The sequence below is a fragment of the Typopeltis vanoorti genome, chromosome 24 (genome assembly GCF_054136105.1).
Source record: "Typopeltis vanoorti isolate ZY-2024b chromosome 24, IOZ_Tvanoo_1.0, whole genome shotgun sequence".
Classification (NCBI taxonomy): Eukaryota; Metazoa; Arthropoda; class Arachnida; order Uropygi; family Thelyphonidae; genus Typopeltis; species Typopeltis vanoorti.
The window spans coordinates 11,036,750-11,061,869 of record NC_143572.1 but is presented as its reverse complement, the minus strand read 5'-3'; the positions used below and the strand labels follow the sequence as shown (position 1 = coordinate 11,061,869).

The following is a 25,120-nucleotide window of genomic DNA, read 5'->3' as shown; positions in this document are numbered from 1 at the left end:
CAGTTTTATTTCCCTTTTTATATATGGGTACTATGAGAGCTCTACTCCAATCATCGGGAATTCGTCCCTCTGTCCAGGCTTTCTGAACTATGCAGTGCAGCCACTGTAAGACTCTTATACCACCATACTTCAGCATTTCTAGTCGAATATCATCTACTCCTGCTGCCTTTCCACATTTCAAGCCTTTGATGGCTTTTTCTACTTCAAGTATGGATATGTATTCCTGACTGCATGCCTGGTCAGTGTTTTTTATCACTGTGCTGTCATCACTGCTTGTTTCATTTAGCAGTTTTTCAAAGTAATTACTCCATACTTCAAGGATATCTTTTTCTCCTGTTTTCATTTCACCTTTATCATCTCTAATTCCTTTTACAGCACTCTTTCCTCCATTCCTAAGCTTCTTCAACAACCTCCAGAATATTTTGCCACCTTCTTGATATTTATTTTCTATATTCTTGCCAAAGTCCTCCCATGACTTTTGTTTAGCTAGTTTTACACACTGTTTAGCTTTCTTACATTTGTCTCTGTATTCTGTAAGAGTAAAAGCTGACTTATTTGCCAGGAACTTTGATATGCTTTCTTCTTTTCCTTCACTGCCTCTTTAACTTCCTGTGTCCACCAGGGAGTTCTGATTTTTTTATCTTTGCACACAACCTCACCACATGCCTCTCTGGCAGAATCAATCAATGTTTCCTTCAGAGTTTGCCACTGAATCTCCAAGGTTTGATTCCTGTTCTCAAACTCTTTCATTTTCTTTTCAATAATATTTCTGTATTTTAGTCTACAGTTTACATCTGAGAGCTGCTCAACTTTTATTCGCTTTAAAACTTTCTTACATGTTATTCTTTTCAATATGAAATTCAATTTTATCCTGCTCAAGACTAAATAGTGATCACTTCCAATTTCAAATCCTCTCTACACTCTGGTGTCCTGCAGCAGGGAGAAAACATCACTATCAACAATAACATAGTCAATGAGACTTTTCTTATTCCTAGCCTCTTCTCTCCATGTGAATTTGTGCACATATTTGTGTTGGAACATGGTGTTAGTAATAACCAGTCCATGTCCTGAGCAGAAATCCAACAGATATTTGCCATTATTATTAGCTTTGCTCTTTTCTCCAAATTTTCCCAAAATATTTTTGTATGTCTCACAATCATTTCCTACTCTACTATTTAGATCCCCAACAAGGACCAACTTTTCCTTTTTCATTGTGTCAGTTGCTTTTTCTAAAGCCTCAAAAAATTCCTCCACTTCTACCTTAGTAGAACCTTCTGTGGGACCATAGGCACAAATAAGTCTCATTGTCCAGTTCCCCATTCTCATATTTGCCCACATTACTCTACTTGAGACTGACTGCCATTCAAGAAGATTAGCCTCGTATTTTGTGTTGAATACTATGGCTACTCCTTCTTTTCCTTGATTGTTATTGCCTGAATATAACATTTTGTATTTATTGCTCAGAAAGATCTCACCAGTTTTGGTCTTTTTTGTTTCAGTCACCCCTATTATGTCGATCTGGTACTTATCTAATTCCTCAGCTAGCTCCATTTCTTTGCCATTCAGGCTTCTTAAGTTGATAGTACCGATCTTTAACTCTGGTGATGTTGAGTTGGGGTTTGTTTTCAGATTTGTTCCAGTAGCTGACTTTTCGCTGTTCGCCCTGGTTCCCTGGCGAAAACAACGGGGGCCTTGTTTAACCGGGCGACGCCCCAGCCGGCATGAAATTTTGTCATGTTGTACCATCATTTTTTATTTTGGTTTAACCAATAAGAATACAATTTGGTCGGCTAAATCCCAAATTGCCAGCCCATCCTCGTTCGTTCAGTATCAAAGTAGATACCCAACAGGGTGCACCACGAGAAGGTGAGGATTGGACATTAGGTCAGAAGCCCTGGTCGGTTCTCCGCATTCCTTTAAAGGCTATGTGGAGGTCTCCTCTCAGTTATACAGCTTTGACCCTTAAGAGGTTTCAACCTTTATTTAGGGCTCATCACTGGGAGCCAGACACAAAAGAGATGACAAGGTTGAAGCAATGCAGTTGTCATATTTCTCATATACAAGTAGTGAAAAGATGTAACACCTTATTATTAAAATACTCTGGATTAGAGCTAGCCGCTTAAAGTTTTTTCACTTAGTCATAGTATTATACACATCCAAAAGGATGTATGTTTTGCATTATGGGATTACTTAGGCAATGTGAAGTCACTACCCTCCAAGTAGCCTACAGTTTGTTTACACTTGGATAAAGGATTAAACAAGAATATAAATTTTTTTTTTCTTGGCATTGTTAATTCAATTTATGACCAAGTGAAAAAACTTTCAACAACTAGGTTTAACCCAGAGCAATGTAATAATAAGGTATTAGATATGTGAAGAGCCAAAGGCTTCAATTCGGCGACATATAACTTGTTTAAATTAAGGGATATTACATCCCATATAGTTTCTTAGCCGAATAAGAAACTCAAAGAGTTTCATGCCGAATATAGTAGAAACTATATAAAGTTCGGCGATTCCAAGCGTAAGCAAATACCTGGATACTGCAGCACTGATCCCAAAGGGTAGTGCAAGCTGGGGCAACTCGTGGTAGAAGTGGAGCAAGCTCCGATCATTATTCTTGATATTTGCCCATAATGTGAACTTAGCTCCTAGGAACTGTATTTTTGTTCACATTATGAGAGAAGGTCACTACCCAGACCGGTTTCGACCTTTATTGAGGTCTCATCAGTGAGTAGCCAGACCTTATAGTTTCTTATTCGGCTAAGAAACTATATGGGATGTAATATCCCTTAACTTAAACAAGTTATATGTCGCCGAATTGAAGCCTTTGGCTCTTCACATATCTAATAATTTATTAGAGCACCTCACGGCAATACTCGTAGAAGGGGTACAAGTTCTGTTCGCTACAAACTTGATATTAACCAGGTCTGGCTACTCACTGATGAGACCTCAATAAAGGTCGAAACCGGTCTGGGTAGTGACCTTCTCTCATAATGTGAACAAAAATACAGTTCCTAGGAGCTAAGTTCACATTATGGGCAAATATCAAGAATAGTGATCAGAGCTTGCTCCACTTCTACCACGAGTTGCCCCAGCTTGCACTACCCTTTGGGATCAGTGCTGCAGTATCCAGGTATTTGCTTACGCTTGGAATCGCCGAACTTTATATAGTTTCTACTATATTCGGCATGAAACTCTTTGAGTTTCTTATTCGGCTAAGAAACTATATGGGATGTAATATCCCTTAACTTAAACAAGTAATAATAAGGTTTTACACCTTTTTACACCTTTCTTTAAATGGGCAATCCCTAGTGGGAAAGAAAGTTCAAGCAGGCATTTGATCGACTCCAGGTTGAGCTCAAAAAGCCAACAACCACTCTGATTAGTGACTTTTTGACTAGCATGCTAGACTCTGTACTCACAATCTGGCTCATATTTAACCCAGGAAACAGCTGAGGAACAAGATGGGTTCTGAAAAATCAGATATTATGCAAGGAACTAACATCAAACGAAACTGCAACCCCCTCCCCCCCATGGAAGCAGAAGCAAACCAACGTAAGGAAAGAGTTCTTCCTATTATTATGCAAGCCAAGGAACAATGAACAGAAGTGGTCACAGCCCTCAAACATTCCATAAAATAAATTTTACGAAAGCCAAGGCCACGGATGAAGGGGTCCAAACACAATCAGAGGTGGTAGCTGACTACTGCACACTCACTAAACTTTTAGACAATAAAAACATCCAATACCACACAGTTACTTCAATGAAAAAAAAAAACAAAAAAACTTCAAAGTGGTACTGCACAGTATTAAGAATCCTCCACCACCGAGAAAGTCACACGAAACCATCAACTAAAGCCTATTAAAGTCAGCTGTATGCTCTGAGCAAAAAAATAGCAAATGGCTCTTATTCTAATGAAAATCAGCAAACAACACCAAGAAATCTACAACCTAAAAACAGCTTGTGACTTGGTTATAAAACCAGAACCAACCATAATGAAAGAAGGTATCAACTGGACAATGCCACTGTTAGCAACAATCCAGCCACTCACAATGCTGCTACAAAGCTGATTTCCACTGTGTTATGTGTGAGGAAAACCACACAACAGCTTCCTGCAAAAAATCAAAAACAGAGCCAGAGAAATGCACCAACTGCAGCAGACCACATCCTGCCAACCAGAGAGGTTGTCAGCAATACTTGGCCACCCAAAAATCAATAAAAGAAAACCTAAGAACCCATCAACAACTGCACGGGCATCCACAGCAAATGCTGATAATGCCCTAACGACACAACAAACCATCCAATGCCTCATATGCCAACGTGATGGCTACAAAACCTGAAAGAAAAACCAAAAACCAATAACCAACTAAATCCAGCAAAGCTGCAGTCGTATCAGCTACTCTGTATAAAGATATTTATACAGAGTAGCTTTTTTTTTGTATCTTTATTTGTATAAAGATACAAATTAAGCCAGAACTCTATAAGCAAGTTTGTGAGACATACACAAACAATGCTCACTGCAATAGTTGATGGTTAACAAGCATAGAAGGCTAAACTTTCTACAGATTGTGTTCTGGAATGCCAACAGTTTAGGAAACAAAAAATGTGAGAACATGAATTTGCAACATGCTATACTGATTAAGGTAATCATTGTAAACAAAATGCGTCTTCAACCAACCAACAACCCAGAGCTCAGGAACTATGTTCTATAATGCAATGACAGATCCAATCTTGGAGCGGCATGGGGAGGGGGGGGGGGAGCAGAGCCACATTTGTCAAGCTCAATATAGAACACAATGAAATTGCAAACCCTGCCACTAAGAACATAGAAACGACAGTAGTTTTGGTCCAAACCAAACTGCAAATGCAGATCACATGAAAATATATTCCATATATAAATCTCCAAACAACCATTTACTGGAAGCAAACTTGACTTAAATTCTAGACACAAATGAAACAGTGTTAGTTGCAGGAGACCTAAACACTAAGCATACAGCCAGGAATAGTAGAACTACAAATCGAAACAGTAGAAAACTCTCAATGACTTTGATGCCGTCAGGAACACAGTAATCATAGGACTTCCAGAACCCATAAATTAACCCATGTCTGCAAGGAGATGTGCTTTGCATTATGGGATACTAAGGCAAGTGATGTGAAATCATTAGCTTCTTTATACGAGTTGCCTCAGTCCTGAAAATAGTTCAGGCACAAACTTGTTTGCTTACACTTGGATAAAGGATTAAACCAAGTATATAATTTCTTAGTGTCTTTAAAGATACTCGTATAAAGAAGCTAATGACTCCACATCACTTGCCTTAGTATCCCATAATGCAAAGCACAAGTTTGAAGTAATGGAAAAGTCATATTTTCATATACGAGTAACCAAAAGGTGTCACAACTTAATATTAAAATACTCTGGATTACAGAAAATTGTTGGAAGTTTTTCCACTTTGTTATACCATAAAGTAAAGATACCAAGAAATTATATACTTGGTTTAATCCTTTACCTAGTGTAAGCAAACAAGTTTGCACCTGAACTATTTTCAGGACTGGGGCAACTCATATAAAGAAACTAATGACTTCGCATCACTTTCCTTAGTATCCCATGATGCAGAGCGCATCTCCTTGCAGACATGTATAATGCTATGCATTATAGGAAGGTCACTACACAGACCGGTTTCGACCTTTATTGATGTTTCCAACAACTTTCTCTAATCCAGAGTATTTTAATAATAAGGTATGGCACCTTATTATTAAAATACTCATATATGAAAATATGACTTCTACATTACTTCTATATTCCAACCTTAGTATCACCTCTGGGTCTGGCTCCCACTGATGAGACCTCAAAGGTCTAAACTAGTCTGGGTAGTGACTCTTCCCATTATACATGTCTGCAAGGCGATGTGTTTTACATTATGGAATACTAAGGCAAGTGATGTCAGTAAATAATGGTCAGTCAAGTTTTTCTTATTTGTTGTGTCATTTCTGTATACATGTACATCTTTATTTTGGATCACTGTATTAGTAATGACTAGTTCACGTTCTGAACAGAAATCTAGCAAGTACTTTCCATTATTATATGCTTTGCTATTTCTTTGAAATTTTCCTAAAGCATTTATATAATCTGCTTTTTTTTTTATGTCAACTATCTTCTCTAACAACTCAAAAAAACTCTTCCATTTTAGTATAATCTTTGTAAATGAGTATTAAATCCTAAAAATTTTTGAAATAATTAGAAATATAGGTGAAATCTGAGATGTACTTCATTGAGAAAGAAAAAAAATCCATCCATTTATATATCCTCTAATTTCAAGTATACTTTTTTTTACTTTTTGCTAATCACACATATACTAATGTAGTATGATTAAAAAGTGAATCATGCTTTAGCATATCAATGGATCAAATGTAAACCAAAGTGCCGAATAATCTACCTTCAAATTTATGGGGAACTATATCTAGAAAAAAAAAAGATTATATTTTCTTTAACTATATAATAATTAAATTTTCTATTTAGTTATTCAGTAGTGATTATTAAAAGTTAGGATACGTGTGAAATACAACAGATTTGATATTTATTTTCTATGGAGATTTCCAGTTTTCAATGAGGTTTTTTTTTTCCCTCTCTCTCTCTCTCCCCAATGATATCCTTGCTTTAAAGCACAATACTTGCTGTGAGGGAATTGGGTAAAACACTATTGAACAGTCACTTCTGCACTGGAATATAAGCCATAAAAAAAATTCCTGCAAATAACAAAAGAATGTTACTAACCAAACATACATTGCAGATTCAAAACTGCAATGTACATTTCTTAACCTGCATCTCTCTCAGCACACACACAGCATTCTTTTTCCTTTAAAATACTAAAACAATACCTGAAATTCCATCCAGGAGAAATAGGTGCATCTGGATTATCAAGCCTTTCAAATTTATAAGTAGGAAGGCAATGCCTTATACTCAAATCCAAGTTACAATCCCAAGTAATAATGACTGCTATCACTCCACCCTGAAATTAAATACCAGTAAAAATACTAAAATTTAAATCATTTTTCCTTTTAATATTACAGTATATACATTGCCCTATATACACAACACAAACATGTCTCATGCACCCAAATATACAAGAGCACTCAAATAACTTTACCTACCCAAGTCTACTAACAGTGATGCATATACCGTCCACATTCTCAAATGTTTAAAGCATTTAAGTTATTGTCATTCTTGTAAATAAGGTTATAAGTTGGCTACACAGAGCTTTTAATTTTTTCAGGAAATTACAATATAAACTAGAATATTAATTATATAAAAAAAATGTAATATTTTCCTATATTTCGGCAATGTTACATTGCTATCATCAAGGATCACAAAAAACAATGATATATGCAGGCACTAACACTAAACAAATGAGGCTGAATAAAGAAAACAGAAGTTGGGCCTAGAGTCCTAAATGGTGGCTCCAGTGGGCTAAATTGGGTTGTTTTGGCTATTGGGCTGAAGATCTTAAAATGTATGCTTCCCAAATTTGGGACAGTCTTATGCACCCAAATCTGTTGAGATTTGGAAAGTTTTTTTCAGAGCTGAGGCAGATTCAATGAATAGTCTTTCATACGTGCATTTGCCATGGTGTAATAGAGTGGCCTTCTTCCAGCATATCCTGTGGTAGGTATCCAAAGCATGGTCAGCAATTCCTTAATGGCTGTATTGGTGGAACCGGATGTAGTCCTTGTGTTCAGATATCCTGATATTGGTGGTTCAGATATCCTGATACTGCCTGTTTGGCCGTAGTAGGACTGTTTGCAACTGCAAAGGACCTGGTAGGTCTAGGAGATGTAGCTGGTCTTTGGGAGAGCAGATAAGAGATGCCAATTTCTTATGTAGTCTGTAACTGGTTGTAAGGTCATATTTTCCCTAGGATTTTTGTTAATTTTTCAGATGTGCTCCGTATATATGGAATGGTGATAGATTTTGAGTAATCCCTGCTTTGAAGGCGGAGGGTTGTAGTTACATGGTTTAATACTTTTTTTGGATTTTTCAGGGATTATAGCCATTGGGTAAGAAAGTGTTAAGGATATGGTCAGGTTCAGCAGTTAGGGCACTGTTATCTGAACTGATTAATTTTGACCTGTTATATCCCATATTGTTGGGGGAGGGGGGACTGTTGGTGAATGTATTTACCTGTATGTGTAGGTTTTCTGTAAATGGAGAATTACAAGGATCCATCACACTGGTGTGTAATCAAAGTATCTAGGAATGGGAGGCTCTTGTTGGTTTCTTTTGCAAGGTAAACTGGATCCTGGGATGTTGATTGTTTAGGTGTGTTAAGAAATTGTGGAGTGTATTCAGGCTATGTGGTTAAATGGAGAACACATCATCCATGTAGTGTAGCCAGACAGTGGGTTTATGTGGGGCAGAGTTTAAGGGTTTTCCTTCAAATATCTCCATAAAGAAGTTGGCTAAGGATGGAGAGAATGGAGAACTCATGACAATCCCCTCTATCTGTTTGTAGAATTTTTCTTGACAAACAAAATAGTCTGAGTTGGTGAACTGAAATAGGACTGAGATACGAAAAGGAAATATGGCTTGGATGAGGCCTAAGGTATCTTTGAGTAGGACATTGATGAATAAGGAGGAGACATCAAAACTGACCATTACATCAGTGTGTTGGAATGTGAAGTTTTCTATACCAGCTTTAAAGTGGGCTGAATTTCTTATGTTTGAAGGTGTGTTGCCAGTATATTTTCTGACCATTCTGGCTAAATGTTTGCCTAATTTGTATATGGGACCTAGAGTCTTGAACGGAGCCTGAAATGTGGAAGGGTAGCAGGACTAGATGATATTCGACCAGAAATGCTCAAGTATGGAGTTATAAAAGTCGTACAGTGGATGCACTACATAGTTCAGAAGGCCTGGACAGAGAGACGAATTCCTGATGATTGGAGTAGAGCTCTCATAGTATCCATATATAAAAAGGGAAATAAAATTGAATGTGAGAATTACAGAGGCATTTCATTACCGAGTGTTACTGGTAAGATATATGCAAGTATACTTGAGAAACGGTTGAGAAGGATTGTGGAAGAGAAGCTTGGTGAAGAACAAGCTGTATTCAGGCCAAATAGAGGCTGTCAGGATCAGATCTTTACTTTACGACAAATAGTTGAGAAAGCATGGGAATGGGAATATAGCAAAGATCTGTATTTAAATTTTGTCGATCTGAAAAAGGCATATGACAAGGTGCCAAGAGAGAAGCTATTCAATATGCTATAGTTATATGGTGTTAATGGAGCATTATATCAAGCAATACCTAGTCTGTATTTGTGTTGTAAGTCGGCAGTTAGAATTGAATGAAGTACAGGAAGATGGTTTAATGTTAGATCTGGTGTGAGACAAGGATGTACATTATCCCCTCTGTTATTCATTATCTACAGGGTGTTCGGGATAAATTTGACAGTTTCGTAAGGAAAAAGAAAATCTTCTTTGTATCTATTAAATTTAATGAATTGACAAAAAAACATTACAGGCAGAGTTAATTACAATACTATCAACAAGATTTACTCAAAATAACCACCATTAGCATCGATCACAGCTTCAATTCTGCTTCGGAACCTCGAACAAGCTGATGCTACAGTCTCCCTGGGAAGGGCCGCAAAAACTGTTTTAATTTTATCCATTAACTGGGCTTTTGTATTACTGGAAGTGCGATTGGTGTCTTTTTCAACTGCGCCCCATACAAAATAATCCATGGGGTTAAGGTCTGGGGAGTTTGGAGGCCAAACATTTGGACTGGTGAAGTCGTAGAAATTTTCAGACAACCATTTTTGACTTTTCCCAGAGGTGTGGCAAGGGGCCGAATCCTGCTGCCATACATACGGCCTACCATTGGCTACCCTTGTTATCCAGGGCTTGACTACAGTTAGCAACTCCACGAACAAAGCCCGAATTCCAATGCCAGGGTTCTTCAACACCTGTTCCTGCAGATTTGCGAGGAATTCTGCTGTACGAACGCAATCAGATCGTCTGCTAGGGATCTTTCTTCTTGCTACATCCTCGTAGTCACCATTGCAAGTCTCTAGTTCATGCCTGATTGTTTTTACTGTATTCAGGGAGCATTGGGCAGCAGTCGTAATATCCTTATTTTGATGGCGGGCACGAATCATCATGATACAAGTTATTCTCTTCCATGATTCAGGTGGGTTCCAGCTATCCATCCTTTCTGACATCTTGTATATGAATGAAGAAGGGTCCAAACTTTTAAATGAAGAGAAGTGTGTGTTAATACATGTAACTTACGGAAAAATATAATTAATTATAAATATGTCAAATTTATCCCGAACACCCTGTATATGGGTCACATTATGAAGGAAAGTGGTATTAAACATGATATCAGAATTGGAGATGTTAATGTCAGCTCTTTGCTTTATGCGGATGATGTTATACTTCCCAAATAAATCTGCTAAAGTTTGCAAGATTCCCTGACTAAATTGAATAACTGTTGTAATAGATATGGTATGAAGGTCAGCAATAAAAAGACAATGAAAGTAGGTAAAATTGTTGAAAATGTCAACTGTGTTGTGAACGGGGAACCTGTGGAACAAGTAAAACATTTCAGCTACTTAGGCACGATTTTTGCTGAAGATGGTAAATTAAATATAGAAATAGACAACAGAATCAACAAAGCTGGTATGGTAGGAAGTCAATTGAATAAATTCATATGGAATAAGAGAGAAATTAGTCTGAACACTAAATTAGCTGTATACAAGACAGTGTTCAAACCAGTTTTAACTTATGGATCTGAGAGCTGGGTCAGAAGTAAAACACTTGACCAAAGACTAGAGACTGCCGATATGAGAGTCCCGAGAAAGATTAGAGGCATGAACAGATGGCATCAATTGCAATATCATATTAAAAAAGAGGATATTAGGAAAGAACTTGACATTGCCGTCATCCAGGAATGCATTAGCAGAGCTAATCTCAGGTGGTATGGTCACTTAAACAGAATGGACGAGGAAAGATTAGCAAAACAAGTGTTCTCTGACAGGTTGGCAGGAAAACGACTCAGAGGAAAACCAAGGTATACAAGATTGTACCGTATCAATCCACCAAGATATAGGTGGATTGATACGGTACAATGTGCCTTAGACGATAGAAATATAAGATCTGATAATGTTGGAGTCTTGACAAGTAACAGACTGATTTGGAGGAAAATTGTTGATAGGAAGTTAGTAATGATGTAAATTTTTCATGTAGTACTATCATATCCTGTACACCCCTTGAGGGTACATCTCAGGAATTTGATGATGATAACATTCTTATTCTTCACTTTTCAAAATGTTTAAGAAGAACATTTTAGTTAATTTTTGCATAAACTCTAGAAAATGATGTCCTACCTTATATGTTACTGAAGGAAACCCACAATCCATAACAATTCAATTATTATGGATTGTGGGTTTATGTATGGGGGTCAAAATTAACTTGCTATTTCTGAGGAGGGATTTAAGTATTTGTTATAAAAATTCCTATTTATAAATGAATCTGAGATTTGAAAAACAAAGTTCTCCCATACTTGGAGATGGAAGATTCAGCAACAGTTTCATCAATATATAAATGATGAGATGTGCCATCTTTATCTTAACCCTGTGGAGGTTGCAACCGATCTGACAGATACAAACAAACTGTTTAATATAAATATTCTTACACATATCCAGTGTACAACTTGGAGGTCATGACTAGCTGCACATGCATATATTCCAGTGATATTCCACACTGTTTATGTGGTCAGTTTTGGTTGAACACATGTTATGATGTAAAGTTGTGATATTTGATAGCAAATTGTATCTGAGAGATACCGCGAACTTCGATTGTTTTAGTTTTTTTTTTTATCTTTGTTCAATAATTTCTAGATTGTAACTGAAAATAAACCATCATGTATTATATTTGCAGTTTTTTTTTTTTTTAAAGTTTTATCTCATTTTAGCATGCTAGTAATGAATGTATCTCTCAGATACATGCGACCTAAGCTGCAATTTTTACGACCACGACCTCCGCAGGGTTAAGAGATACTTTGATATTTTGTCATATTATAGTACATATTAATCACTGACTAGAACTGCTGTTTCAAATCTATTTGAAATAAATATTATTTTTTGAAGAAATTACAATGTGTGCATTGAATATTAATTACAATAATGTTAATTAATACTTCCAATACTTCAGGAAAGTCAAATTGCCATCGTCAGGAAACAGAGAACAATAATATGTGCATGCAGACACTAATACTGGGTAAATGAGGCTGAAGTTGGGCAAAAAAGTTGGGCCTAAAGTCCTAAATGGCACCCTCTAGTAGACTAAATTGGGTGGTCTTGACTGTTGGGCTGAAGATTCAAGGATGAGTGCTTCCTGAATTTGAGACAGTTTATTTCAGAGCTGAGGCATCCTAATTTGCTGAAGTTTGTAAAAGTTTCTCAGGACTGAGGCATATTCTGGGGATAGTCTCTCATATTTGTATTTGTTACAGTGGAGTATAGTGGCCTTCTTCTAGCATATCCTGTGGTAGGTGTCCAAAGCATGTTCAGCAAGTTCAGAGTGGCCATAATGGTGGAACTAGATGTAGTCCATGCATTCAAATTGTGATATTGGCTGCCTGGCCTGTTTGGCTGTAGCAGGACAATTTGCAGTGGCAAGGAACCTGGTAAACACTGGCAGGTCTAGGGAATGTGGCTGGTCTTTGGTAGAGCACATAAGAAATGTTAATTTTTTTATGTAATTTTTCAGATATGCTCTTGATATATGGAATGGTGATAAATTTTGTGTAATCTCTGTTCTAGGGAAGGGGGGGGGGAATGCAGTTATAAAGTTTTAATATTTTTTTTTGGATTTGGTGGGGATTGTAGTCAATGGCTAAAAAAGTGGTGAGAAAGAGATCAAGTTCAGTTGTTAGGGCACTCTTATCAGAACTGATTAATTTTGATTAAAACTGAGTTTTAATAATTCCATATTGTTGGGAGGGGGAATGGTAGTAGGGTTGTTGTTTATAGAACACGTGTGTGTTCTATAAATTTAGAATGCCAGGGATCCATCAGGCTGGTGTATAATGAGTGTCTTGGAAGGGGAGACTGTTTTCCTTTTCAAAGGTAAACTGGAACCTGGAATGTTGATTGTTTAGATGTGATAAGAAAATGTTGAGAATATCCAGACCAATGTGGGCAAAATGGAGAACACATCATCTACATAGCATAACTAAACAGTGGGTTTATGTGGGGCAGAGTTTAAGGCTTTCTTTTCAAGTGTCTTCAGTGGTAGAGAAAGTGGGGAACCCTCTATCTGTTTGTAGAATTTCCCTTGCCAAACAAAATAGCCAGTTCATGATGAACTAAAACAGGAGTGAGATATATTGGAAGAAATATGACTTAGATAAGGTCTGAGATGTCTTTAAGTGGGACATTAGTGAATAGACAGGAGACATCAAAACTGACCATTAGGCCCATTTTGATCAGTTTTACAAAAAAGTGTGGAGTTTTCTATACTAGCTTTAAAGTAGGATGAATTGTTTATGTGTAAAGGAGTGTTTCCAGTACATTGCTAGAGTATTTTGGCTAAATGTTTGGCTAATTTGTATGTGGATGAATCAATGCCATCCACAATGAGGTGTATGGCACAGTTTGTGGATTTTTGGTAGCCCATATATCTGGGAGGGTTTAGAATTATATGGTTTTAGATAATTGGTGACCTCCACAGGCCAAGAGGTTGAAGTTTTCTGATCTCTGTATGGTGGAATCATAGTCTAAAGGAAGGCAAGTAGCACAATCTGTAAGCAGGGAGGCAAGCTTACCGGAGTAATCTTCATCATCATCATCATCAAATTCCTGCCATGTACCCTCAAGGGGTGTACAGGATATGATAGTACTACATGAAAGAATTACATCATTACTAACTTCCTATCAACAATTTTCCTCCAAATCAGTCTGTTACTTGTCAAGACTCCAATTATCAGATCTTATATTTCTATCGTCTAAGGCACTTTGTACCGTATCAATCCCCCCCTATATCTTGGTCTTCCTCTGGGTCGTTTTCCTGCCAACCTGGCAGAGAACACTTGTCTTGCTAATCTTTTCTCTCCCATTCTATTTAAGTGACCATACCACTTGAGATTAGCTCTGCTAACGCATTCCTGGATGCTGACAATGTCAAGTTCTTTCCTAATATCCTCGTTTTTAATATGATATTGCCATTGATGCCATCTGTTCACGCCTCTAATCTTTCTCAGGACTCTCATATCTGCGGTCTCTAGTCTTTGGTCAAGTGTTTTACTTCTGACCCAGCTCTCAGATCCATAAGTTAAAACTGGTTTGAACACTGTCTTGTATACAGCTAATTTAGTGTTCAGACTAATTTCTCTCTTATTCCATATGAATTTATTCAACTGACTTCCCACCATACCAGGTTTGCTGATTCTGTTGTCTATTTCTATATTTAATTTACCATCTTCAGTGAAAATCGTGACTAAGTAGCTGAAATGTTTTACTTGTTCCATAGGTTCTCCATTCACAACACAGTTGACATTTTCAATGATTCTGCCTATTTTCATTGTCTTCGTCTTTTTATTGCTGACCTTCATACCATATCTATTACAACAGCTATTCAATTTAGTCAGAGAATCTTGCAGACTTGTAGCGGATTTATTTAGAAGTATAACATCATTCGCATAAAGCAAAGAGCTAACATTAACATCTCCAATTTTGATATCAGGTTTAATACCACTACCACTTTCCTTCATAATGTGATCGATATAGATAATGAATAACAGAGATAATGTACATCCTTGTCTCACACCAGATTTAACATTAAACCATTTTCCTGTACTTCCTTCAATTCTAACTGCTGACTTACAACTCAAATAAAGACTAAGTATTGCTTGATGTAATGTCCCATTGACACCATATAACTGCAGTGTATTGAATAGCTTCTCTCTTGGCACCTTGTCATATGCCTTTTCCAAAACTTAAATACAGATCTTTGTTGTATTCCCATGATTTCTCCACTATTTGTCGTAAAGTGACATTATACATGAAGATCTGATCCTGACAGCCTGTATTTGGCCTGAATCCAGCTTGTTCTTCACCAAGCTTTTCTTCCACAATTCTTCTCAACCGTTTCTCAAGTATACTTGCATAGATCTTGCCAGGAACACTAAGTAGGGAAATACCTCTGTAATTCTCACATTCAGTTTTATTTCCCTTTTTATATATGGGTACTATCAGAGCTCTACTCCAATCACTGGGAATTTGTCCCTCTGTTCAGGCTTTCTGAACTATGCAGTGCAGCAACTGTAAGACTTTTATACCACCATACTTCAGCATTTCTGGTCGAATATCATATACTCCTGCTGCATTTCCACATTTCAAGCCTTTGATGGCTTTTTTCTACTTCAAGTATGGATATGTATTCCTGACTGCATGCCTGGTCAGTGTTTTTTACCACTGTGCTGTCATCACTGCTTGTTTCATTTAGCAGTTTTTCAAAGTAATTACTCCATACTTCAAGGATATCTTTTTCTCCTGTTTTCATGTCATCTCTAACTTCTTTTACAGCACTCTTTCCTCCATTCCTAAGCTTCTTCAACAACCTCCAGAATATTTTGCCACCTTCTTGATATTTATTTTCGATATTCTTGCCAAATTCCTCCCATGACTTTTGTTTAGCTAGTTTTACCAAAGTGTTTAGCTTTCTTACATTTGTCTCTGTATTCTCTAAGAGCACAAGCTGACTTATTTGCCAGGAACATTTAATATGCTTTCTTCTTTTCCTTCATTGCCTCATTAACTTCCTGTGTCCACCATGGAGTTCTGATTTCTCTATATGCCTCTCTGGCTGAATCAATCAGGGTTTTCTTCAGAGCTTGCCACTGAAACTCCAAGGTTTGGTTCCTGTTTTCAAACTCTTTCATTTTTTCTTCAATAATCTTTGTGTATTTTAGTCTACAGTTCACATCTGAGAGTGCTCAACTTTTATTCGCTTTAAAACTTTCTTACATGTTATTCTTTTCGATATGAAATTCAATTTTATCCTGCTCAAGACTAAACAGTGTTCACTTTCAATTTCAAATCCTCTGTACACTCTGGTGTCCTGCACCAGGGAGAAAACATCACTATCAACAATAACATAGTCAATGAGACTTTTCTTATTCCTAGGCTCTTCTCTCCATGTGAATTTGTGCACATTTTTATGTTGGAACATGGTGTTAGTAATAACCAGTCAATGTCCTGAGCAGAAATCCAACAGATATTTGCCATTATTATTAGCTTTGCTCTTTTCTCCAAATTTTCCCAAAATATTTTTGTATGTCTCACAATCATTTCCTACTCTGCTATTTAGATCCCCAACAAGGACCAACTTTTCCTTTTTCACTGTGTCAGTTGCTTTTTATAAAGCCTTAAAAAATTCCTCCACTTCTACCATAGGCACAAATAAGTCTCATTGTCCAGTTCCCCATTCTCATATTTGCCCACATTACTCTACTTGAGACTGACTGCCATTCAAGAAGATTAGCCTCGTATTTTGTGTTGAATACTATGGCTACTCCTTCTTTTCCTTGAATGTTATTGCCTGAATATAACATTTTGTATTTATTGCTCAGTAAGATCTCACCAGTTTTGGTCTTTTTTGTTTCAGTCATCCCTATTATGTCGATCTGGTACTTATCTAATTCCTCAGCTAGCTCCATTTCTTTGCCATTCAGGCTTCTTATGTTGATAGTACCGATCCTTAACTCTGGTGATGTTGAGTTGGAGTTTGTTTTCAGATTTGTTCCAGTAGCTGACTTTTTGCTGTTCGCCCTGGTTCCCTGGCGAAAACAACGGGGGCCTTGTTTAACCAGGCGACGCCACAGCCGGCATAAAATTTTGTCATGTTGTACCATCATTTTTTATTTTGGTTTAACCAATAAGAATACAATTTGTTCGGCTAAATTCCAAATTGGCAGCCCATCCTCGTTCATTCAGTATCAAAGTAGATACCCAACAAGGTGCACCACGAGAAGGTGAGGATTGGACATTAGGTCAGAAGCCCTGGTCGGTTCTCCGCATTCCTTTAGAGGTTATGTGGAGATCTCCTCTCAGTTATACAGCTTTGACCCTTAAGCGTAATCTTTTAGGTTTAAAACCAAAAAAAGATTACACAGGCATTCCCCTTATCTGCTTTCATAATGCCCCCCCCCCACTAGAGATTCATATTCTTTCCTTGAGAGCTGTTTTTTGGTGTGTTGCAGGTGGGAGTACACTCAGAAGCATCTCTACTGACTTTCTTAACCAAAATCAACAGCCTACATCCACACATCAACTACCCACCTTCCCATGCTACTACAATGTCCAATCTGATATTTGTAATATGAGTGGGAAGGCTGAGGATACTTCGCTTTACTTGGATCGTAATTTCTTCTGCAGGAATTTTTCTAGATGCAAATGCATAGTTGTGGCCATGAACAAGGGCACTAATTGCTTTTGGAATGAAGCATGATAAGTTTACAACAGTGTTTTTCTGAGGTTGTTGCAGCTTCAAAGTGGAGCTTTCTGAATTTCATTTAACTAGGTTTATGAATATGGATTTTTATCTAATGTTTGCTAAATACATTTGTGTTAAACACTATGCAACCTTCATGCTGATGAATATTTTAAAATATATGTTAGCATTTTTTTTATATATAATTTTGATAAGTTTTATTGTACCTTGTATGCAACATCACTGTAATTGAGGCCAGCATAGTTCACAATATCTCCTAAAACAAAAACAGGGCAGTCTGAATCATTTACTTCACTATACCGACAATTCTTCAAGTAAGCCTGGTTTTTTTGATCATCCACAATATTGCGCCTGTAAAATAATGAAAACATTCTAAAAGCTATTCAACAGCTTTCACATTTGCAAATAAACCAGAATTCTTCAGGAAAATTTGTTTGTTATAGTTTCACTTAAATGCAGATAATTAGCTTAAACTTAAAAAGTTTTTAATGGAACTAGTGACAATAGTACAGATTATTGGGCATGTATTCACAAGACTAAAGAATAATATATATTTTTTTTTAATTATTGGAATATTTGGGTCAGAAATTAACAATCATCATCAATGTATCAGCATAATAACAAGGTGAAACTAAAACAAGGAATGTTAATTAGTGTTGCCAAATGAAAATGACTAAAGAGAGCTAAATCTTAAAAAAAGAGCTAAAAAGGAGTGAAAAATAAAAATTTGAAGCTAAAATTTTAAAAGTAGTAGCTGATACTTTTAAGTTGCTTACTTTATTCAAGTTGAAGTGATATAAGTAGCTAAATACATCTTCCATGTGGTCTTCTGTGCTTAATTCACCCACGTTTTCACTTAGATTTTCAGCTTTATTATATGTGTTCCATCATTCCAATATTACTCAGTGTAGATGCTGGTAAATGATAGTCTGTACAGCACTTGTTGTTATGCCTGAGGCTATACTTGACTGACAAAATAGCTGTCAGCATTAGCAATTCCATCTTGTTTCTTAATTTAGTTTTAACTACATTCATGGAACTAAAAATTCGTTCAATTTCCGCATTAGAATTTGGCAGTATTAATAAATTTATTGCACACGGAGCAATTTCTTTAAATGGATTCATTCCAGATGCATCTTTATATTCTTATACTTCAATCCAGAATAGCTCAGTGTTTTCTATATTTGTCCATTTATTTAAGTGGATATATTTCTAAGATGGGAGTAACAGGTTCTTTTATATGTTTTAGGGTATTGTCAACAGAAAAAGAAGACATCATTCTTAAAATATTCAAGTTTTCAGGCAACCTTTGCTTAAGCTGTTTGAAGAGACCAAGAAGAAAGTGTCTTGCTCTACTTCTAAGATTTCACTTATCATTTTGCATTATTTTCTTTCGTATCGTCAACTCTGAAATTTTTCTTTCAAATCTGTAACCAAGATTTCGATTGGGATCCAAATAGTCATCAATCTCTGACTCTAGAGCAGTGGTTCTCAAACTTTTTTGTCTGGTGACACACTAAAATCAATAAATAAATTTCACGGCACCCCTAGTATTATTTGCTTTTTATAGAGAGTAAAGTGCCGATTAATTGATTCGGAAAGACTCGCATATATAACCCATAAATAAATTGATATTACAGATACTAAAGATATGAAGGAAAGCGTGTTTAAAAGAAAACATTTTATTTAAACTAAATTGGTTTATTTTCAAACAATCCAAAAACATACAAAACAAAAGCTATTATAAAGGTTCAGATAATAAAATATGAACTTAATGTGAAATATGTGCCTAGTGTTGTTTGCATATTTCTTTGATATTAGGCCTTGTTTTCGAGACATATTCTCATCTCATTTTTAAGGACCTTTAGTCTTTCTCTCTTCTTTGTTTTAATATTTACGAGTGCAGAAAAACCCAGTTCACACAAATAAGATGTAGAAAATTGCAATAAGATGTTAAGTGCTTTGAATCCTATATTGGGGTACTCTTTCATAGTTGTTATCCAAAATGAATTCAGACACATTTCTGAATGCTTCAATCTCAACGTACGATCGTTACTTATATCAATTAATTCTTCGGCTTCTATAAGACTTAACTCACTCATTGCTGATGTTGACTCTACAAATGGATTTCGAATCCAATTGTATAAATTGACTGAAATGTCTGGAAAATAATGGTCACTTTTTTCTTCTAACGATGTTAAATGACTGTAAATAAGCTTTTGCAGATCAGTGTTCTTACATTTTCTGGAGGCAACTTTAAGGAACATTTCTACATTGTTGGTGCTTAATTTTATCTTCCACATTTTTATTTTATCTTTAAAAGCTTTAATTTTATCTGTAGATGTCAAAATATTCTCATTTCTTCCTTGCATGTTGGAGTTCAGCTTGTTCAGATGATCGAATATGTCTGTTAAATAGGCTAGTTTGGAACACCAAAAATCATCTTGTAATAATTTATAGAATTCTGGTTTGTCTTCATTTTGGAAAAACATTAATATTTCTTCTTTAAGTTCAAAAAAAACTATCCAATACGCGACCTTTTTGAAAGCCATCTTACTTTGGTATGAAGAAGATTCTTGTAATGAGATTGCATCTCTTCACATAGTCCTGCAAATATTCTAGATTTTAATGGTCTGGCCTTGATATAATTAACCATCTGAATGATTTCTTCTGATACACTTTTTAATTCCAAGCCTATTGTCTTTGCCACCAATGATTCACAATGAATGAAGCAATGAGTCATTATAATGTTCTCATTTTCGTTTCTATCAAAGGAAACAAACTCTTTTGTAATTCCAACCATAGAAGGTGCACCATCTGTACATATACCCACACAAGTTTTCCAAGATAGACCATTTGTATTAAAATATGTGTTCATTATATCAAAAACATCTTTTCCCATCATAGTTTTTTTGAATTCCTTGCAGCATAGAAATTCTTCGATAATTTTATCATCTTCAATGAATCGAGTAAAAACAAGTAAGTGTGCTTTACCACCGATATTAGTTGACTCATCTAACTGCAAACTGAAAAATTTTGATTCGATTATTTTGGTTATAACTGACTTTTCAATATGGACTGACAGATCATTAATATGTCTACTCATAGTATCATTTGATAATGGAATCTTCTTTATTTCTTCTTCTGCCTCAGTACCAAAAATTGTTCTCACAATTGCTGAACAGGCCGGATGAATCAAGGTTTCGCCGATAGTATAAGGCTTCATTTCCTTCGCAATTATTTCAGTGACTACATAACTCGCTTCTTGAACTCAGTCGGAAATTGTAAACTTTCTTACAAAACTTTTACTTTGTTTTTCTTGTAATCTTATTAACTCTTTGAAATATTCAGGATTTTTATTCGACAAGTTGTCATGTTTTGTGGAGAAATGTAACAATAATTTGCTAGGAACCATAACCTCATTTGATAGAACCAAACCACACAAAATACACTTGGGTCTGGGAATTAATTTATCACCACACCACGTAAATCCCATTTTTAGATAGCTCTCTTGATATAAACGAGTTTTTACATTCTTTTTCATTGTTCCCTTTTTACATGAACTTATTCTTTCTGTTTCTGTTGTTTCATTAGTGCTTTTTTGTTACTGAACGTTAAAAATAGTCAAATCTTCATTAATGCAAGTATCAGTTTTTGATAATTTATTAGTGCGAATTGGTTCATTAGATTTGTTACAAGTAGACATTTCTTGATCATCAGAATCTTCACTTCTTTTTTTAAGGAAAAAATTATTCATGATTTTGAAGAGCATATGTAACTTTAATATTTTATTTTAAAATTTATTTCAAGTAAATAATTTTTTTTTCAGATGGAAAAAGGAAAAACATTTGTTTACGATGCCTCTCGTTATAGTTGGAATATATAACAATAAGAAAAACCTCTACTCACTGAATTTAACGACTTTAATATCATACTTCGTTTATTCTCACCGATGACAAAAGACTCATGATTTTTGTTTAGGGGAAATGATCATGTATAATACTTGTCACACTGAACAGAGAAATACTAAAACAGACAGCAGGACAACTAACCATTCATTAGTTCATTTTCCCCAGTATTTATGTGCCGTCGCATATCTAGTTACTACGACATGCAGTGATCTAATGAAATCCCAGGATATAATATAAGAGTGATACAAATAATGATAATTTTTATATACGCTTCATCCATTAAAATCAAAATATAATTTTTTTGTTTTTGATTTAGTTATTTCTGGCAATTGAATATTTTGCTTTTTTTCAAATAAACGATTCAAAATTTCGCGGCACCCTTGTGGCATACTTGCGGCACCCAGTTTGAGAACCACTGCTCTAGAGGGTTGACTGTGGATGATGGTTGCACTAACATATTAGCAATACAGCAAATCAAACGAGAAAGGTCTTCAAATAATCTCATCTTATCCGCACTGTTAGTATTTGAAAATTTTGTTAACTTGCTGAACTTGAACTAGAACAGGATGCAAAAATAAAAGGTACAACAGGTTCCTTTCATCTTTGTACATCTCCCACCAAATTTGAGCTCTGTAACATTTCTCAGTCACACTCATGACTTCGAACAAGTTTTTAATTTAAACCACTAGCTGAGAATTCTGTCTACTGCAGGTTCAATGGAGAGCCACCTTGTTGCACAATTGCTTACAATTTTCAGAGGAGCATCATTTTCGTTGATAGTTTGATACAGCTTTGTATGCTGCTTGTCTTGAAGAAGAATGTGAAAACCACTTATACGTTTCAGCAACTAAAAATTCTAATTTCCTTTGGAGAGATTCTGCACAAGTGTGAGACACTGCCAGTTGTAATGAATGGCATATACATCTAATTAAAATTAAGGAGGGAATGTATGCCTTCAGTTGTTCATAAACGCCATTATTGACACCAACCCTAACACTAGCATTGTCTGTACCAATTGCAATGAGATTTTTAATGTCCGGTTTCTTGGTAAAGAGCTCTTTTTTCAGTGCAGCCACAATGCCACTAGCGTCACACTTTTCTAGAACCACCATGCTCAGAAATCTATGCATAATTTTGTTGAATTTCTTGCTGTAATAAATGATGGCCATTCCTAAAATCTTATTCACTGTGATATCATTCGATTCATCTATTAGCAAGCTGAAATTTTCATCTCCAATGTCCACAATAAGATCTTCAAAATGCTCACTTAGAATATTATTTACAACTGCAGAGCACTTAGTTCGGTGCATTTTTACCTTTGGTATAATTTAAGTGTCTGGGATGATATTGTTGCAAAGGTCTACTAGATGATTGCAACTGTTGAATGATGAGTGACAACAAAAAGAAATAATGCTAACCTCCTTCAAAGTTTGCAGTCTCAGACTTTTTCACAAGCATATTTGTAATAGGAACAGCCTTATATGGAATTGCAGCAAGATGTTTCTTCGTGTCACTATGCTTTACAAGCTGACAATATTTAGCAGCTATATCACATCTGCAAAACTTACAGTGGCCTTTTGTAGCGTCACCAGGAACTTCACACAACTATTTAGTAAACATTCCCATTTGCAACCACTCCCTGCTAATTTTTGTTTATAAGCTTTATTTTTCTCTTTGCTCATTTTTGAAGAAGGGCATACAATTCTTTACCGCAACAAATTACAATCAGTCTTTGAAAATTTCCCACTCGCTATTGTAACTACCAACCAGAACACTGTGCAAATACTAACTTGTAGCAGTGCTATAAACTTTAAGGCGACAAAATGGCAGATGTGACTGACTGACGTCATCATGCGTTTGAAACGTGTATACATCAAATGTACAATACAATTCCTTATCAAATATGAACATCTGGAAAACTTTTAAAACAATTTCTTTAACAGTATGTTATAAAAACAACTAAAAAGAGCTGAAACTAGTTCTGAAGAAGCTAGATTTGGAGCTAGGTGCTAGATTAAAATTTTTGGAGCTAGGGAAGAAAAAAAAGAGCTAGATCTAGCTCCAAAAGAGCTAAATTGGCAACACTGATGTTAATCCTATTTACAGAGCTGAGCCATGTGCTGGAGTGCCACCATTATGGGTGGTTACAAAGTCAAATAAGATTACAATTAAAGCTAAAATTAAATGATTTGAAATAAAAAAATTAAAAAACTTAAATAATTGAATGAATTTCTACTTAGAGCAAATTTCTACTGACTTTCTTAACCAAAATCAGCCTACATCCACACATCAACTTCCCACCTTCCCAAGCTACTACATACAGCAAGATTTAGGCCCATCATCCATCTCAAAAAATAAGAATCTTGAAATCGTTGCTCAATAGGGCACATTACCTGCTCCAATTCCCAAGTTCTTCAGCAAGAACTGAACATCATCTAGTGTTTAAATGCATCCTGAACACATACAAGCCTAACCGCAAGAAAAACCCTGAACCTGTAAGGCGAGTCCCTATCCCAAACATCGCCAGCATCTCAGAGGCTTAGATCCAGAAAACATACAGTTTAATCCCTACATCTTCCTTGTCAACAAAATCTCCACCCCCGTTCCTCTCAGCCACCTTAATGTTTACCAGGTTCAGCGCGAGTGTCTCTGCTTATGTTTTGACAAACAGGATGTTTGGTCAAAAAAACAACTACTACATGGACACCTATCTTATATCATCAACGGTAAACCTAAAAAATCTGGCCTTGCTCAGCATGGAGTGTACACTGGTCACAATATCCTCTTGTCCAATATTCACCTTTTACATCAGTGCTAATTTAGGTTTGAAAGGCTATTTAAATAGTGTTGAAGCACTTACACTGTCCAAACTTAAATTGGAACACCTGTCTACTTATCGCCAAGATCTGGAAAAGTCTCATCCTTATAATGGCAAGCATTATGCGTCCCCACCTCCCATTCACTCACTGCCAGAATCATATTAAAAATGTGGGCACTAGAAATGCAACTTGACATTGTTATCTTTCAAGATGTGCACACAGAACTAAGGTAGCATAGTTACTTAAACAGAATGGGAAAAGAAAGGTAGCTTCACATATTGTGATTATGCTGATGCACTAATGATGGCCCATTAGTTTCTAGCCAAAATATTTGCAATAATAAAAATAATTCTTATTCTTTGATCTTGTGAATACATGTGTCAAATAATTTCTGGCTTAAATTTAATTCTGCACACAGCAACATAATAGCATATATGAAATACAATTATTTCCTATTCTAAACATTTGAAATACTACTATTATAACATGCAAAATTTTCTGTATTATAAAAGCAACTGTTGAAGTAAAAAAAAAAAATACATCCATTATATAACACATTTATGAATTTTAAATCATCGATTCTTCACAGGGTGTACACATACTATAATGGTACTAATTAAGTGTACATTATTACTAGCTTCCAATAAACAATTTTCTTAAAAACTGACCAGTATTTGCTAGATTTGATATAGCAGATCCTACATTTAGGTCTTCTAAGGCACTACTAACTGCTTTAATTCACAAAGATATTCCTCTGAGTCATTTCTGGCTTAACTAGCATAAACTGCCAATGTTTAACCTATTTTCTCCCATTCTGTTTAAGTAACTATACTACCTTAGTTCTGTTCACACATCTTGAATGCTAACAATGTCAAGTT

General features: G+C 35.8%; 1 protein-coding gene across 2 annotated transcripts in view; it reads right to left on the bottom strand.

Moving 5' to 3' along the window:
• LOC150092924 (P2X purinoceptor 4-like) overlaps positions 1-25,120 on the bottom strand; it is a 199,423-nt gene that overhangs the window by 61,354 nt on the left and 112,949 nt on the right. For both annotated transcript variants that reach the window (XM_090413399.1, XM_090413400.1), the window contains exons 7-8: positions 17,719-17,863; positions 6,877-7,007 (exon numbers count right to left, since the gene is read on the bottom strand). In XM_090413399.1, coding sequence (XP_090269525.1) covers positions 6,877-7,007; positions 17,719-17,863 — 276 coding nt within the window. The remainder of the gene's footprint in view (positions 1-6,876; positions 7,008-17,718; positions 17,864-25,120) is intronic.